This window comes from Balaenoptera ricei, chromosome 9 (assembly GCF_028023285.1).
Source record: "Balaenoptera ricei isolate mBalRic1 chromosome 9, mBalRic1.hap2, whole genome shotgun sequence".
NCBI lineage: Eukaryota > Metazoa > Chordata > Mammalia > Artiodactyla > Balaenopteridae > Balaenoptera > Balaenoptera ricei.
The window spans coordinates 92,906,553-92,919,669 of NC_082647.1; the positions used below are offsets into that span (position 1 = coordinate 92,906,553).

Genomic DNA, 13,117 nt, shown 5'->3' on the forward strand with positions numbered 1-13,117 from the left:
AAGATTGAGAGGAACAAGTGAGCACGAGGTGTCCCAGCTAGAAAGCAAAAGGGCAAAGACCAACCTATCTAAGAAAGTAGGGAGAAGTCAACAGAGGGCACCTTTCAAAAGGTGCTGTCAGATCAGCACACCGGTCCCAGAAAGCAGAGGGTGCCCTCTGATCCCAGGGCAGCGGGTTTGCTCCATGGTCTTCTGTGTCGGAATAACAAATAACTCAATTAGGGGGCGGGGGTGTGAAGGACTACGCGTCTGCCTTTTCAGTATTTCATGGGCGCTGTGTAGGGCGCTGCTCTACAGTCTTACAAATCCCTGACAGAGTGACTTGAGGGTTTATGAATGTCACAGCAAGACATTGTGAATGCTTTACTAAGCATGAACTGGAATCAGTGAATTTCTCCATCTCTGTGCTATAGAAATTGTAGAATTTGTCAATCTGCCACAGAAACTTTCCCAAACAGTGCCCAAAGCGTTATTTATTTTGTAGTTTTAAGAATGTTTTTTAGAATACTGATACTTCACCTGAACCATGTTTGCTCCAATAACTGTACATGGACAGTGCGTATACCAGCAAGACTTATGGAGGAATCAGATAACCCTCCGTGGAAGATGGGAGAAAGAAATAGACATTTGCTGAAGCCCTATGATGACAAGCGGGATACTACAGCAATTCAGACCATATTTCTAATTTATTTACTTTTTAGAATTTAGTATCTTATGTTTGGAAACAGAAGGGAGAAAGTCATAGCCAGAATGCACCCACCTGGTGCCTAGAGTCAGTTAAAGTGAAAAATAAAAAAATATGCCGGGCTTCCCTGGTGGCGCAGTGGTTAAGAATCTGCCTGCCAATGCAGGGGACACAAGTTCGAGCCCTGGTCTGGGCAGATCCCACATGCCGCGGAGCAACTGGGCCCGTGAGCCACAACTGCTGAGCCTGCGCGTCTGGAGCCTGTGCCCCGCAACGGGAGAGGCCGCGATAGTGAGAGGCCCGCGCACCGCGATGAAGAGAGGCCCCCGCTCGCCGCAACTAGAGAAAGCCCTCGCACGAAACGAAGACCCAACACAGCTAAAAATAAATAAATAAATAGAGTAGCTATTAATTTAAAAAAAATATATATATATATGCCTTTAGCCGCAATGTGGGTCTTCCTGTCATAGCAAAGGCACAGAGAATGGATGACCAAAGGAACCCACCATGGCTTCGTAGGCAAATTTTGCTTTCAAATGAATTATGAAGCGCATATTTAAAGATTTTTACTAAACGGGAGCAAAAGGGTCACTGAGCAGAAAATTAGCCAGAACTCTAAACAAATTTACCAGTTATTCCCCTCAATGTATTATTATGCAAAAAAGCACTCCCATTATAGTTATAGATTGGTTTCTGACCCAGGGTCTGCCACTGACAGCTGCTGGACCTCTCTATGTTCCTAGAGATTATGTTTAATATTAGGGAATTGAACTCAACTAGGGGTTTTCCATCTTTGTTAGCTATAGAACCTTTGTTCAAATGAAAGCTTGGTCAGTAGCCCATATAGAAAACAAATTAAAATGAAGCCAATTGTCTTAGTTTCTTCCAACAGCTATAATAAAATACCATAGACTGGTAGCTTATAAAAAACAGAAATTTATTTCTCATAGTTCTGGAGGCTGGAAGTCCAAGATCAAGGAACCAGAAAATTCAGTTTCTGGTGAGAGCCCACTTCCTAAATGGCCATCTTTTTGCTGTAACCTCACCTGGCAGAAGGAACTACAGAGCTCTCTGGGGTCTCCTTTATAAGGGCACTAATTCCATTCATGAGGGCTATTGCCTCATGACCTAATTATCTCCCCAAAGCTCCACGTCCTAGTAATATTACCTTGGGTGTTAGATTGTCAACATATGAATTTTGAGGGAGCTCAAACATTCAGACTGTAGCACCAGTCTTATTGAGAGAAGGGTCAATGACCCATTTCTTTTCCAGTTTGCTGGCTTACCTGGTCCCTGCCACAGTCCCAAGTACATAAGTGGGTCACAGGGACCTTTGTGTTACACAAGGACACAGTACATAGTACCTCAAATCCTGTCTACCTTTAAAACATTATCACTGATAGGTGACAGCTGGCTTTGGAGGCCTGACCAAAATATAGCCATCATGAAAACAAAAGCAGGACAGTGCAGTAGGGGCCAGAAAGTTATAATCCTGTCAAGCTCAAAATAGTGTGTATCAAAAAACTGGTTTTAAAGAAAGAACAAGTGACCATATGTTACTGATGATTTCATTCAGTCACTAAATTTGCATTTTCTGAGCACTTGCTATATGTTGGTAATACAACAGTGAGAGAGACTGCATCCCCTGCAGTCTCCGTCCCCAACATAATCTATTTGCGGAGACAAAGGTAGACTTGCAATTACGGTTGAGTGTGAGGGGTAGGTAGAGGGTGCTGTGGGAGCACCTAGAAGGGACAAGTAACCAGGTCAGGAATGGTCAGCAAAGGCCTTCTAGAGTAGGTGTCTCCTCTGAATCTAGTAGCCAGGTATAATGAGGGTGGGAGATGGAAGAGTGGAAAATGGGTAAACTTTGCAGGCAGAAAGAGAAATAAAGAAAGTATGCAAGGGTTCAGAGGCTGGAGAGAACCTGATGGATTCCAGGGAATGAGAGACCATCAGTGGATATAAGAAAGAGGATCAGAACCTGGGCCCTGAGGAGCCACTATACCCCACTAGAGAGTGGCCTTTATCCTGAGGACCACGCTCACCCAGTGCAGAAGTTTAGACAAGAGGGTATCCTAATATCATTCTACACACACAGGTTTAGTCAAAGCAGAAAAGCTGAAGTTGAGTTTGAGTGAGCAATCAGTTGATTATTGAAGTTGGCTGTGCAAACAGGTGATCTTGGTGAGCGTGGCTTTTCTCCTTGATAAAAAGGAATGAGTCCCTGCTCTACCTCACGGGGCTATAGTGAATCAAAGAAGGTAATGTATATGAAAGAGCATAGTATTCTACAGACCGTTAATAAATCATGATGGTAGCAGCAGCAGCATTTTGGAGAAGAAACCACCAGATCAGCAGTAAATGAGGCTTCGTAGAAGATTTTGAACAATTCACAAATCCCAAAGGGTTGTATAATTACTTATAAACTGTGAGGAAAGTGATTGAATGTTCAAGTATAGGAGGTGGTTCGGATATGCATAGGTATCAAATGGATGCATGCGGACTACTTCATCTTCTTCTTTAGTAAAAATGGTGTAATGAATTGGGGCCATCTTAGAAAAGGAACAATACCATACAGTCATAAGCACAGATAAATTATCTTGAGATACATATTTTCTTTATTTTATAGGGAGAAAAAACAGACTGACAGATTAAGTGATTTGCTGAAAATTACTAGCTAGTAGGTGACAAGGTTATGAAAGTTTACATTCAAAAGTCAGGCAACACATATATTTATAACCATCTATGGTGCTTTATTATATAGAAATAGAATCTCTCAAGGCACTTACACCAAAGTTTTGAATGTTTTTTGAAAGAAAAGTCTACAGGGCAAGAAAGTCAAACTTAAAGGTGAGGGCTGTGGTATGTGACAAAGGTAACAGCAGGAAAGAATTCATTGTCAGTCATTTTCTCTGTTCTCTTTCACTTTCCAGATAACAGACCGATGGGAGAATCAAGGCAGTCCTCAAACGAGTTTATCTGCTCCGGCCATACCGCAGAACCTGCCCTTCCCACCCGCCCTTCACAGGAGTTCCTTTCCTGACTCAACAGAGGCCTTTGACCCAAGGAAGCCTGACCCATATGAGCTCTACGAGAAATCTAGAGCCATTTATGAAAGTAGGCGTAAGTGAAAGCCACAAAAAACAAGAGTGTATTAATAACAGCTGAAGCCCTGACAGGAGATATATTGAGGCTGAAATGATCTGGCATGATTTTATATTCTGAGGTTCAAAACGTATCTCAAAAGTAAAGCCAGCTGATCGAAACTTTTCTTTAAAAAAAGAAAGAAAAAAGCCTGTCAACTCAAAAAAAGCTTATATCTTTTGGTTTTAAATTTTGTTTCCTACTTTTTTCCCCCTAAGCCCCTGAGGAAAATCAGGAATGTATTTGGGAGGCCAAGGGTGGGGAATAGGGGAAGAGGTTGCTAGTTTTATTTAAGCCACCAGATAATAAGAAGAAATGGTTGGGATTTTTATGTCTAATCTGATTTTGAGTCTGAAGCATAGATTTCCTTAGAGCCATGAATGCAGTCATTGAAGATTTTAGGAATGTGAGTAAAATGTTAGCCAAGTCCTTCCAACTCATAATGGTGAAAGTAATGGTTCCGAAAGCAGCACAGAGCAGGTGCCAATCATTTCTACCTGAAACTTCCGCTTATTGTTTAATGCACTGGGACCCATTTGAAAGTTGACTCGTAAAATATCGTGTAGGCACTTGTCATCCTATCTGAAGGTCTTCTAAAATTATTTCATTGCGCTTTATAAATATTAGAAAACAAAGCTTTTTAATATTGCATATACATTCATTGTTCCTCTTTCCACCATCTCACAGGTCATCTCTTTTGAATGTTAGAGGACAGGAATCCAAATGGCATGAATGTATAATATATGAGGAGAATACACAGTACAATATGAACTTGAGTAATGGATTGAGAAAACTAGCCTAGTGAGAAGGGTTTGGTTCCAGGCACTCCCATTTACGGTCTGCTGATTTCCTTTGTTTTGGTGTTCCGCCAGTGTCTTCTTTCCAACTTTATCACCTGAAGCATGAATAGCAAGTTTTAAATTGTGTGTTATCTCAGAGGATCTCAAATCTGCTTACTCTTTGATGAGCCCAGGGGCTGAGAATTCCACCCCCAGCTGGTAAGGGGAAAAGTAGACATATCCCTTTGCCCATCCTCTACAACTCTCTGTAAAAGTGATTTTGGCTGATAAACTAGTTAGGACAGCAGGCCATTGAGAAATCATCTTTATCAACGTGAACCTCCACCACCCCACTCCTGCCACTTTATAAAAATAATTGGCTATGTCAGGGCTACTGTATTTGATTCTCCTCCTTCTGGCTGAACGACTGAAATGTCTTTAAAGGGCTGTACAGTTAGAATGTTTTTGCTGTGATAGAATTAGAACAAAGTAGGCATTTTTCACTGTATAATACAGGGTATGAATTCAAGGTATTAATGGTCATTATACTGAAAAAACTTGAGAAGATTTCAGCACAGTTCTTAATACCTTTTCTGCTTCGATAACCAAGTATTTATCGAATACCCACTTGGCCCTCAGTACCATGGGGAGATACCAAAGTTGAATAAAATGTCCTGCTCTCACGAATTTAACTGGGAGACAAGAAGAATAAGTATAAACAAGTAGAGATCAGGATACAGGCGAAGCTCTAACTCAGAAGGTGGAACATATCATCCTCCTGTCACTGGCTTGTTGAATTTTGTGGTTACCTGTAGGGAGCGTCAAGAGATGCTTCCTCCTGTTTTTTTCCCTTCATTAGTCATTTGTTCCCATCCTTTTGCTGTTTCCTGACCAATGCAAGGCTTTAGTATTCAGGACAAAGTCAATGTTGGTATTTATTCCGTCTTTTCTCTATGGTGTCTGATGCTGTTGTGCCCTCAGTTTGTGAGCAGGAATTGTGCATGACCTTCTTTTCAACCCTAAACAAATTCTGATTTCTTTAGCCAGCCCCTGCAATGCTCCTTTTCTTCATTGCCTTTCCGCTCCTCACCTGTAACAAACCTAGCAAACCAATCCGCCTTAACCTCCCGTGACTTTCTTTATCAGTCCTCCTCTGGGAGCTCTGTACCCCTTTTGCTTTGCGTCTGAAGCCACTTGAACAACAAACATCCTGACTGCCCGAGGAGCCCTGCATATGCCCTGCGGTTGCCTCTCTCATCTCACCCCCCGCTTCTTGCTTTCTCAGCTCTCTCTAATGTTTCTAAGGTCACAAAAATGTTTTCAGGGTCACGACTCTTAGGAGCCAAAAGAGGGCAAGCTCATTTCCTTTCCCATCCTTCTCTTTCTATCCTGTTATTTCATAACACTAAATGGAGTGTGAATGAAACACAGAAATCATGTCAAGGTAAGAAAAACTCTGCCCTGAAGATTAAGGAAACCAAAAAAACATGGCACCACTTTCTCTAATCTCTGCATAACTAATCGGTTCAGTCTGTTTTTCTCAGTTTCACATGCCAGGGTCTTGATAGAACAGAACAGACCTTTGCCCTCTATATACATCCTGTTTCCAAGTGTGGGAAAAGTCTCATTTAAATTTTTAGAACAATGCTAAAAAAAATGTTTTGTAATGAATGGAGGGAAACTCAGTCTATCTCTCAGCATCTTCAGATAAGGTTTTCTTTTAATGACCGTGAAATGCTTGCATCTAAACAAAAGACCCATATTTGAAATTTTGACTGTGAACCACTCTATTCTTATTCTTTTGAATTACATTCATAACATTTAGCTTTGGCTCTATTTATTCTGTGTCCCCAAACTTTTTCCTAGAAGAAGAAATAGTGGGACCACAGAAAGTACGGAAGGGAATCCTAACCAAAGCTGTCTAAACCAAGTCCTTTGACATTTTCCCTAACCTGTAATGATCTCATGGTATCCTCCTTTACAACTAGGTCTAATGCTGAACAGATTTTTTGCATTCACGTTCAAAACTGGGTTGCAGTAACCAGATAAAAGAATGTACCTCCACCCACAAGCTTCTGCTATACAGAGCTACAGAATATTTGTTATATCCAGGCTGTCAAGAAGTATTTGGATTCAAATCACTAGTCCCCTGCAAATGATGGAAATTTATCAAATGATGTAAATGATGCTGTGCCTCATTTGGCTCCTAATTAGATTATGCTGACATTTTAATGTGCATGTACAGGACATCTTAATAAAGATGTATTCCTGAAAAAAAAAAAAATGCTGTGATTTTCAACAAACAAAGACAACCGTAGGATACTAGAGCCACAGGAAACAACATGGCAAATACAAGCTTACGAAAGACTAGAAACACCTCGTGTCTTCATAAGATCTTCTTATGATGACATGGGACTTGAGAGGAAGAAGATTCTACCACCCAGCAGGCAAGGCAATGCTTCTGACTTCAGGGCATCAGGCAGAGTGCCCAGAGGTGGCATCTTCAGGCTCCACATCAGTCAACAAGAATGTATGAAACACAGTATGTGTCTAGACTCTGCTGCGCACTCCACAAGAGAAAAATCGTGAGACATAATCTCTGCTCACATGAAGCTTACAGTGAAATTGGGGACAAAAACATAGGAAAGCAATTCCTGAATGACATTGTATTATATAACAGAGCAGATAATATCAGTATTTTAACAAGCGAAATGTGCAGTAAATATAGACAATAGTTTAAATATAATTAGACAATTAGACCCATAGGTTCTCGTTCCGTGTGCAAAATTGATATTTAATCAGGAGAATGTCTTGTGTTAAATATCTTTTAATTATCAAAAATCTCATTAGTTCTTATTGGAGAGCTCCACGCAACAAGAAAAGTTTTCCCGATTAACTTCATTCCACCTAAGCTTAAAGCTTGTATACATAATAGAAGAACCATGCCTAAATAGTCCGCAAAGAAATTTTGACCAGTGGCATTTCTGTGTTTTCATGTTAGTTATTCAAGCTTGACCCTATTATCATTACCAGCAATTTCCAGAAAATAGCAAAAATCTACCCACCCTCATCTCTATCTAGTACTTTTAGATAAATCTCACTTTCCTTTGTGTAATAGCCTCTGTTGATAATTGACTTCTTGCTGTTTCCATTACATGGATTTTTTAAAATTGAAAGCAGAGAAAAATACCCACCTTTGTGTAATGAGATAAGCCATGCTATTTTTTACTCCTCCTTTTCCCATAAATCTCATGAAAGAAAGACTAATTTTCTTTGCAGTTACAAGAGGAAAGGCTTGAATTGTTTCAGTTTGTATGCTAACATTTTAACTGTTGGGCTCCGTACACCATTTCTAACGTTGGGGGGAAAAGACTACTTCTAAAGGCCCTCACTGCTTTCCACCCTCCCATCTCCTCCTGTCATTCTTTCTCTATATGTGATTGCATCATTGCTTCAACCACATATGTCTGATATGATAGGAAACATTTTATAATGGCCTTCTTACCCGTAAGACTACATGTTGCCAGTTTGCCTGAGACATTCCTGCTCTGCGTTGTCCTGGCATAATCAATAGCTCCCCTTTCACACTCCAGATTGTCCTCATTTGAATGATCAATTATATGACTTCCCTTTACTACATAGTCTGTTAAAGATATAGACATCATTACTGTCCAAGAAAAGCATACATCTAAATTTGAATACAAATTTTAAAGCCTACTCAGATAAATAATTTCTTTCAAGCTAATTTATTTGGCTCCCTGAGTTTCTGTCCATACATGTTTTATCCCTAATTTTAGGTAAAGACATATGTGGTAACTTTTTGTTTTGGGAGCCAAACACCCAGTGAACTCTTCCATACCCAGAAAACTATACAGATGTGCAAGTCTAGAGCACGGCAAACTAAGTAGGAAAAGTATGGCAGTGAGGCCTTACTCATTTAAGTGAAGAGAAATTCTCATTCTTATCACAGAGAATAAATCAGATTCATCACCACAATAATCACAGGACCAAAAGGGAGTTAATTTTGTCTGTCTTTCTGCTCCTAAGGAAGACTGTACACACATAACTGCAGAAAAATGCCTATCGTGGCTCCTCTTTTTAATGCCAAACAAGGCAATACAAGGTGTTTCCCAAAGAAAATGAGTATGGCTTACTTTGGAATCTTACAAAATAAAGTTTTGATCATGCTAAGGAACTTGGTCATTTAGGAATGAGGGCCCTGTCCTGCTGCTTCACTTTTCTTTAAGTCAGACTTATTCTAAAGTTTTATCTTGTCACCTCAGTTCATGGGACCATTTCTTGGGCATACTTCCCACTGCAGCCTCAGAAGCTGGAGCAGACAAGCTGATGAAAACCAAAAGAGACAGAGAAGAAAAATCCTTGTTCCCTGAAACTCTTCCCTAATGATTCTGTCCCTTGGTAGGAACCCAAGCTGAATTATGACTGAAGCTGTCCAAACTTTTTTTCTTCACATTGAACCTTGGTTATTATGAATAAACAATTTATGAGGTACAACATGTCCATGCTCCTTTGCAGTAAGACATCACTCAAATGTAGATCGTAAAAGTGTCAGGGATCCGTATGGTATAATGTGCCTTCTGGTAGGACCTCTTTAGAACAGAAATTCCTCTGGAATTTCTTCAAAATGAGCTCACACAATCAATCTTTCTTTTGAGAAATTAGGAAGCATTAACCCATAATAAGCAATGAGTATTGTACCAAAGGTGGTAATCAAGAGTAACCACAGGCCAGTTAAAGAGCATAATGGAGGAACAAGACTGTTTTTAATACTATATTTGAAATGAAATTATAATTGATAGCTGATCAAAAATGGACCACTGTGTCACGTCTGTGGCCTTTATCCTGCACTTTTGTTGTTCATTGTGGAATTCTTTCATTGTTCAGTATTGTAATGTGCATATAATTCATAACTTATCCCAAATGGGTGGAGGTATTTCTAAACCATCTGTTTTTTTCTGCTACTCTTTCCTTGTTATTAGTGAGTAAGGGTTGTAGTCTGCACTGTCTCCCATCCTAACGGCAGAGCTATTTGGGAAGCTGAGGTGGTGTAAAAATACTGTCCACTGCAGCACAGCACTCGAGACTCTAAATGGAAACTCATGGTGGGAACCATAACACATACGGTAGATGCATTGTGCTCACAACCAGGGCTCTGAAGCCTGTGCAGGTGCTTCTGCTTGAGCCTTCTTTTCTCCATTCTCCTTTGCCCTTGTGGTTAAATACTCAACACAGTCAAGCTGGAAACATCAATAGGTTTAGGGAAGGTTTTGATCAATTCATGGCTGCCATAGCTGCGCAGCTATTCAGTGATCATGAAAGGCTACCTTGGCTTCTAGGAGAACATCTACATGTCTGAACGCTGCTAGATCAAGCCCTGGCCAAATGTGCTTGGACACTGCTGGTGTCCAGTGGCCTGTGGGTGGTCCAGTACCACCCACAAATGTTCTCTGGAGCACTATTTTATTTTAGTGAAAAGTCAAAATAAGATGATATGTAAATGTTAAGACATTTTTATCAGTGACTTTAATATCAGAATCATAAAAAGACCAGAAAAATTTAATAACATTATCATTTAAAATGTCCTCAACTGTACTATGAAGGTTAATTTCCTGTACCTTGTTCAGGAAAACCATTATTGCTGTCTTGAATATAATTTATGTTATGGTTTGATCTGTGAAAAAAAATTGCCTTTCAGTTGGAGTTTCTGATATATCACATTATGCGTCACTTTGCAGTTATAGTATGTTGATAAAAGAGATCAGTAGATCCAGTTAAGTTTGTTTGCCTTTTTTCATATGTAAATTTTAATTTGGAAATTTAATTTCAAAAATAGTATTTCTGAGTAGCTTTGTAAATAACTGTGGTATTATATTTCTAACAGTTCCTTTTAATAGAGAAAGAAATAGCTAAGTAATAAAGATAGTGAAATAAAAGTTAGGTTGGAGACACGTTTTTCCCATGTATTTTAGAAATTAGATTCAATCCGTTAGCTTATAAATTTATTTCATTCAGTAGTTTAAAACTTAATGCTCTGGGAATCAGGCGGGGGATAAAACGGGGTGGAAATGTGAGAAGTAAACTCTAAAATCAGTCGTTGATTGAAAGTTATTTAGTTTGTCAAAGCATTTTGGTGGTAGCACGAGTTGACAGTGTAACCCAAAGTACTTCCACGAATAAAAATGAGGCCATCGGGGCTGCAGTAAACTGAGTCTAATTGCTGATGGCAAGTAGGTCCTAGTGAGATTATGATAATGTAAAGTGTCACCTTTACAACTAACGGAAATGTTTAGAAGGGAGCAATCTCTCATCCCTGTTACAGCTCCATCTTTATGATGAAACGATATTTCTCAATTCATAATCCTAAGCAGTCACAGTAAACATGGAGGTTTTTTAAAAAATAACAATTTTGCTGGAAAACTAATTTACTGTGAAAAGACAGATCGCCTGGAAGGGAGTCTCATTCTCCTCACGGTGAGTGAGGCTAGCTGTGCAGGGTACCCTGGGGAACAGCCTCATTATCGCCCTCAAGAGGCTTCTATTTCATTTTTTGTGTTGAATAGTGTAGAACTCTTTATTCAAAGCAAACAAAGCTCAGTAAGAAAGCAATCAGAATTTGGTCTTCTTTTAATTTTTTAAGTTTAATGATAAAATACCCATTTTTTCCATAGTACTTCATATATATATTATGGAATATATATAGTATTTTACACTCATGTCCATAAACTTCTATGTTATTTGTAGCATACATGACATCATAGTTCTCATGAAGGATCCCTATTGCTGATATAAACCAATTTTACTCAACTACTTATACATAACTTCAACTATCCAAATAATTGTAAGTGTCAAAATATTTGGACTGGTGTACATAAATCAACGTAATCATTGATTGACTTTTTCACTTTTCAATGTTTGATGGTACAATATCATAACATGATTTCAAAGACCTTTATTTATTGTGTGTATATTTGGGGTTCTGGATTGACTTTACTTTCAAATAAGCATTCTTATAATGAGAATCAAAGCTTAATGTTTGGAAATAATGACCTTTTTTTCCATTCTGATCTAAAGGAATTCAGATTTTTGCCTGCATGTGAAAGAAATACATTTACAGACATATTCATATATATAAAACCAGGTAAATCTGTCCATTAACTTCCATAGATTTTAGAGGAAAAAAAATCATTAAACATGAGAACAAGAATGGGAGTGAGTTCTAATTGAAACCAAAAAAAAGTAAAGATGAATTTTTAAATGCCATAAATGAATTTCAATTTTAATTCCCCATTTTCCCATCCAGAACAAGTGCCACCAAGGACCAGTTTTCGAATGGATTCCTCTGGCAAGTATTCTTCAGTACTCACAGTCCTGTGAATGAAACGTCTTCCATTTTGTGTAACAAATCATTCTTCTGAGTAGTATCAGTTTATTAGTATATAATCACCATGCTAATTTCACTCACCCGCATAAGCATATATTTAAGGTAGAGGGCAAGTCTCACCAAGTTTGGCCTGATGGCTACCAAGGAAACAAACAAAAGACAAAGGAAAATAGTCGTATTCATTAAGTTCTTTCATAAAATGCTTTAGTAAAAGATTAGATTCAAAGCCAGGTACCAAAGAAAGCCACCAGATTGACTAAATCCACACTAGCCAATACAGAAGTTTCTAGACACATGTGGCTATTAGGCGCTTGAAATGTGGTCACTCTGAATTTGGATGTGCTGTAAGACGTGTGTAAATCCACACCGGATTTCAAACACTTAGTACAAAAAAAAAAAAAAAAAAGAAATGTATATCTCATTAATTATTTTTTAATATTGATTAATGCTTAAATAATATTTTGGATATATTAGGTTAAATGTATATTATTAAAATTGATTGTACTTATCTCTTTTTGCTTTTTGAAATGTGGTCAATAGAAATGTTTAAATTACCAATGTAACTTACATTTTGTTTATTTTGGACAGCACTGGACTAGATAAATAGAAATAAGAAGCTAGAGTATCTCAAGAGATTTGCAATTTAGACATTTCCGAGAACTTATTAAAAATATTGCTAACGTAGAATAAAATTCTTTTCACATCAGCTAAATACCTATATCAATTTAATTTTTTTAAACCATGCCAATTATAAAGTGCTACATTTCAATAGTATTTTAAGTTAGAATAGAATAGCGTAGTTTCAAGTTTAAGAGCTTTTAGTTATAACCAATTAATTTACTTAAAAGAAAAAAATTTTGACCTAATTATTCTGAAAATAGTTATTAATTTGGTTTGGACTGAAATATTTAATGTTATGGAAATGAAGGAGGTAAAGGAATATTCAGATTTTCTTACTCTTAGGAAGTGCTTTGAACAGCTGGTTAGACCACTGGATGGAAAGTGAGAACACTGAAACAATTGTAGAAAAGAACGTTTCATAACAATAGTACTATTTCAGGTCTGTGGGCTCACAGCACACATCTCTAGAGTGTTTCCATGATG

General features: G+C 38.3%; 1 protein-coding gene across 11 annotated transcripts in view; it reads left to right on the plus strand.

Moving 5' to 3' along the window:
• MAGI2 (membrane associated guanylate kinase, WW and PDZ domain containing 2) overlaps positions 1-13,117 on the plus strand; it is a 1,337,104-nt gene that overhangs the window by 1,169,301 nt on the left and 154,686 nt on the right. For 7 of the 11 annotated variants that reach the window (XR_009505080.1, XM_059934073.1, XM_059934083.1 and 4 more), the window contains 2 exons: positions 3,622-3,811; positions 11,933-11,974. Coding sequence is in view for 10 of the 11 variants with exons in the window: in XM_059934073.1 (XP_059790056.1) it covers positions 3,622-3,811; positions 11,933-11,974 (232 nt within the window). In the remaining variant the exon portion in view is untranslated. The remainder of the gene's footprint in view (positions 1-3,621; positions 3,812-11,932; positions 11,975-13,117) is intronic. The other 4 variants (XM_059934076.1, XM_059934079.1, XM_059934075.1 and 1 more) reach the window with 3 other exon arrangements.